Consider the following 1708-nt stretch of genomic DNA (forward strand, 5'->3'; position numbering starts at 1 on the left):
CAATAAACACCAGACTGCCTTGAATAAGTACATTATGAAATATCATGAAGAGGACACTCAAGATGAACTTGAACAGCTACAGGAATGGCTCGATCAATACGATGAGGACAAGTACAAGTCCTATTGTAAGCTACAGAAGGAATGGGACGAATATGACAAGTGCGCTAACGAGATCGAAGATACCAACCACAAGATCCTCTCCCTTCAGCACGATAAGGATGGGTTGAGGGCTAAACAACAGCAGCTCCAAACACAACTACAAGAATCTAAGGACAGGCTCTCCAAATATCAAACCATGGTTGAAACCATCGATCTCGCTCAACAATGGGATGATTATGACGAGTTTGTGTTGTATCACAAGCTCCTCCGTGGCCGCTTCGAGAAAGAGCTTGACACATGGAAACGCACCTTCTTCAACCTTGATTCCAAGCTTAACCTGGTTAATCGGGATATACAGTCCGTACATGCCTGGAACAACTATGTCGCCAATGTCATCCCTAAACAACAGAGATTGGATAAACTCAAGGCACAATACCACGATTGGGAGGAGTACCGGAGGCTACACTCTATCGTCCTCTCTAAGACACTCATCGAGGACATCCTGCCCACCCTTGGGGCATTTGAGACGAGGCTTGAGCTCCTTCACAACATCAAGAAACAACAGAAGTTGAATCTTAAGAAACGCATTGATGAGGTCCAGAACGCATTCAATGAACACAACATCTCCCACGCACGCCTTCAGGAACGCATCGAGACACACAACCGTCTTAAACAACAGTACCTCCTCTCTGTTCAGGCCGTCAATCACCTACAATTCGATGCTGACCTCTTGAAAATCGTTGTCAATGACTTCAAGAACTATAAAAAATGGATCTATGAAAATCATATCCTTAATCACATCGTCGCTTTCGTTAACAATGTCATCAAACTCTCTTGCCATCACACCACTAAACCCTTCCAACTCCATTTCGTCGTTGGCAACACTAATGAGGTCGTTGATGACCCTCAGTCATTCAAGGGACGCTTCGATGTCCATTGGTTGATCCGCAATCATAATCCCACCACCGATTCTCAACCCACACACATCGTCTCCGCTAAATTGGCATCTGGCTTCCAGAAATTCATCATCTCTATCGCTTTGCGACTTGCATTCACACGCTTCCATAACAACCCTCCCTGTAAACAGCTCTTTGTTGATGAGGGTTTCATCGGCCTCGATCGCTTTAATATCACCATGGTTCCCGGATTCCTACGCAGGCTTCTCGATTTCTTTGACTCTGTTATCCTCGTCTCACATATCGAATATCTCCTCGAAAATGTTGACGTCTCCGTTCACATCACCCGCAATCCCGACAATCGTTCCCATCTACAGTTCGGATCACAACTCTCATTTCACTAATATTTCATACTTCATCTACACTATGTTCCTATATTTTTATTCTTTCACATCCTTCTTCCACCATCCCTTGATCTTATCTATAACATGTCCATGGGTAATTCCTACATTACATCACCCACGCCTTTTTCATATCCTCCTTCACAATATGCTTCATCTAACATGTCCATGGGTAAATCTCTTCTATAACATATCCATGGGTAAATCTTATCTATAACATGTCCATGGGGAAACTTATTCGTACACTCCCATGCCATGGGTGATCTTATTGCACCCTCCCAATGCCATGGGGAAACTTATTCGTACCCTCCC

At 44.1% G+C, this 1708-nt stretch overlaps 1 protein-coding gene across 1 annotated transcript in view; it reads left to right on the forward strand.

The window, feature by feature from the left end:
- Positions 1 to 1399, forward strand: part of GUITHDRAFT_133295 (hypothetical protein) — a gene marked incomplete at both ends in the record, with an annotated part of 2391 nt that extends 992 nt beyond the window's left edge. The window contains 2 exons of the mRNA XM_005839799.1: positions 83 to 439; positions 656 to 1399. Coding sequence (XP_005839856.1) covers positions 83 to 439; positions 656 to 1399 — 1101 coding nt within the window. The remainder of the gene's footprint in view (positions 1 to 82; positions 440 to 655) is intronic.
- Between the last annotated feature and the right edge of the window lie 309 nt (positions 1400 to 1708).

Source organism: Guillardia theta, assembly GCF_000315625.1.
Source record: "Guillardia theta CCMP2712 unplaced genomic scaffold GUITHscaffold_7, whole genome shotgun sequence".
Taxonomy (NCBI): Eukaryota; class Cryptophyceae; order Pyrenomonadales; family Geminigeraceae; genus Guillardia; species Guillardia theta.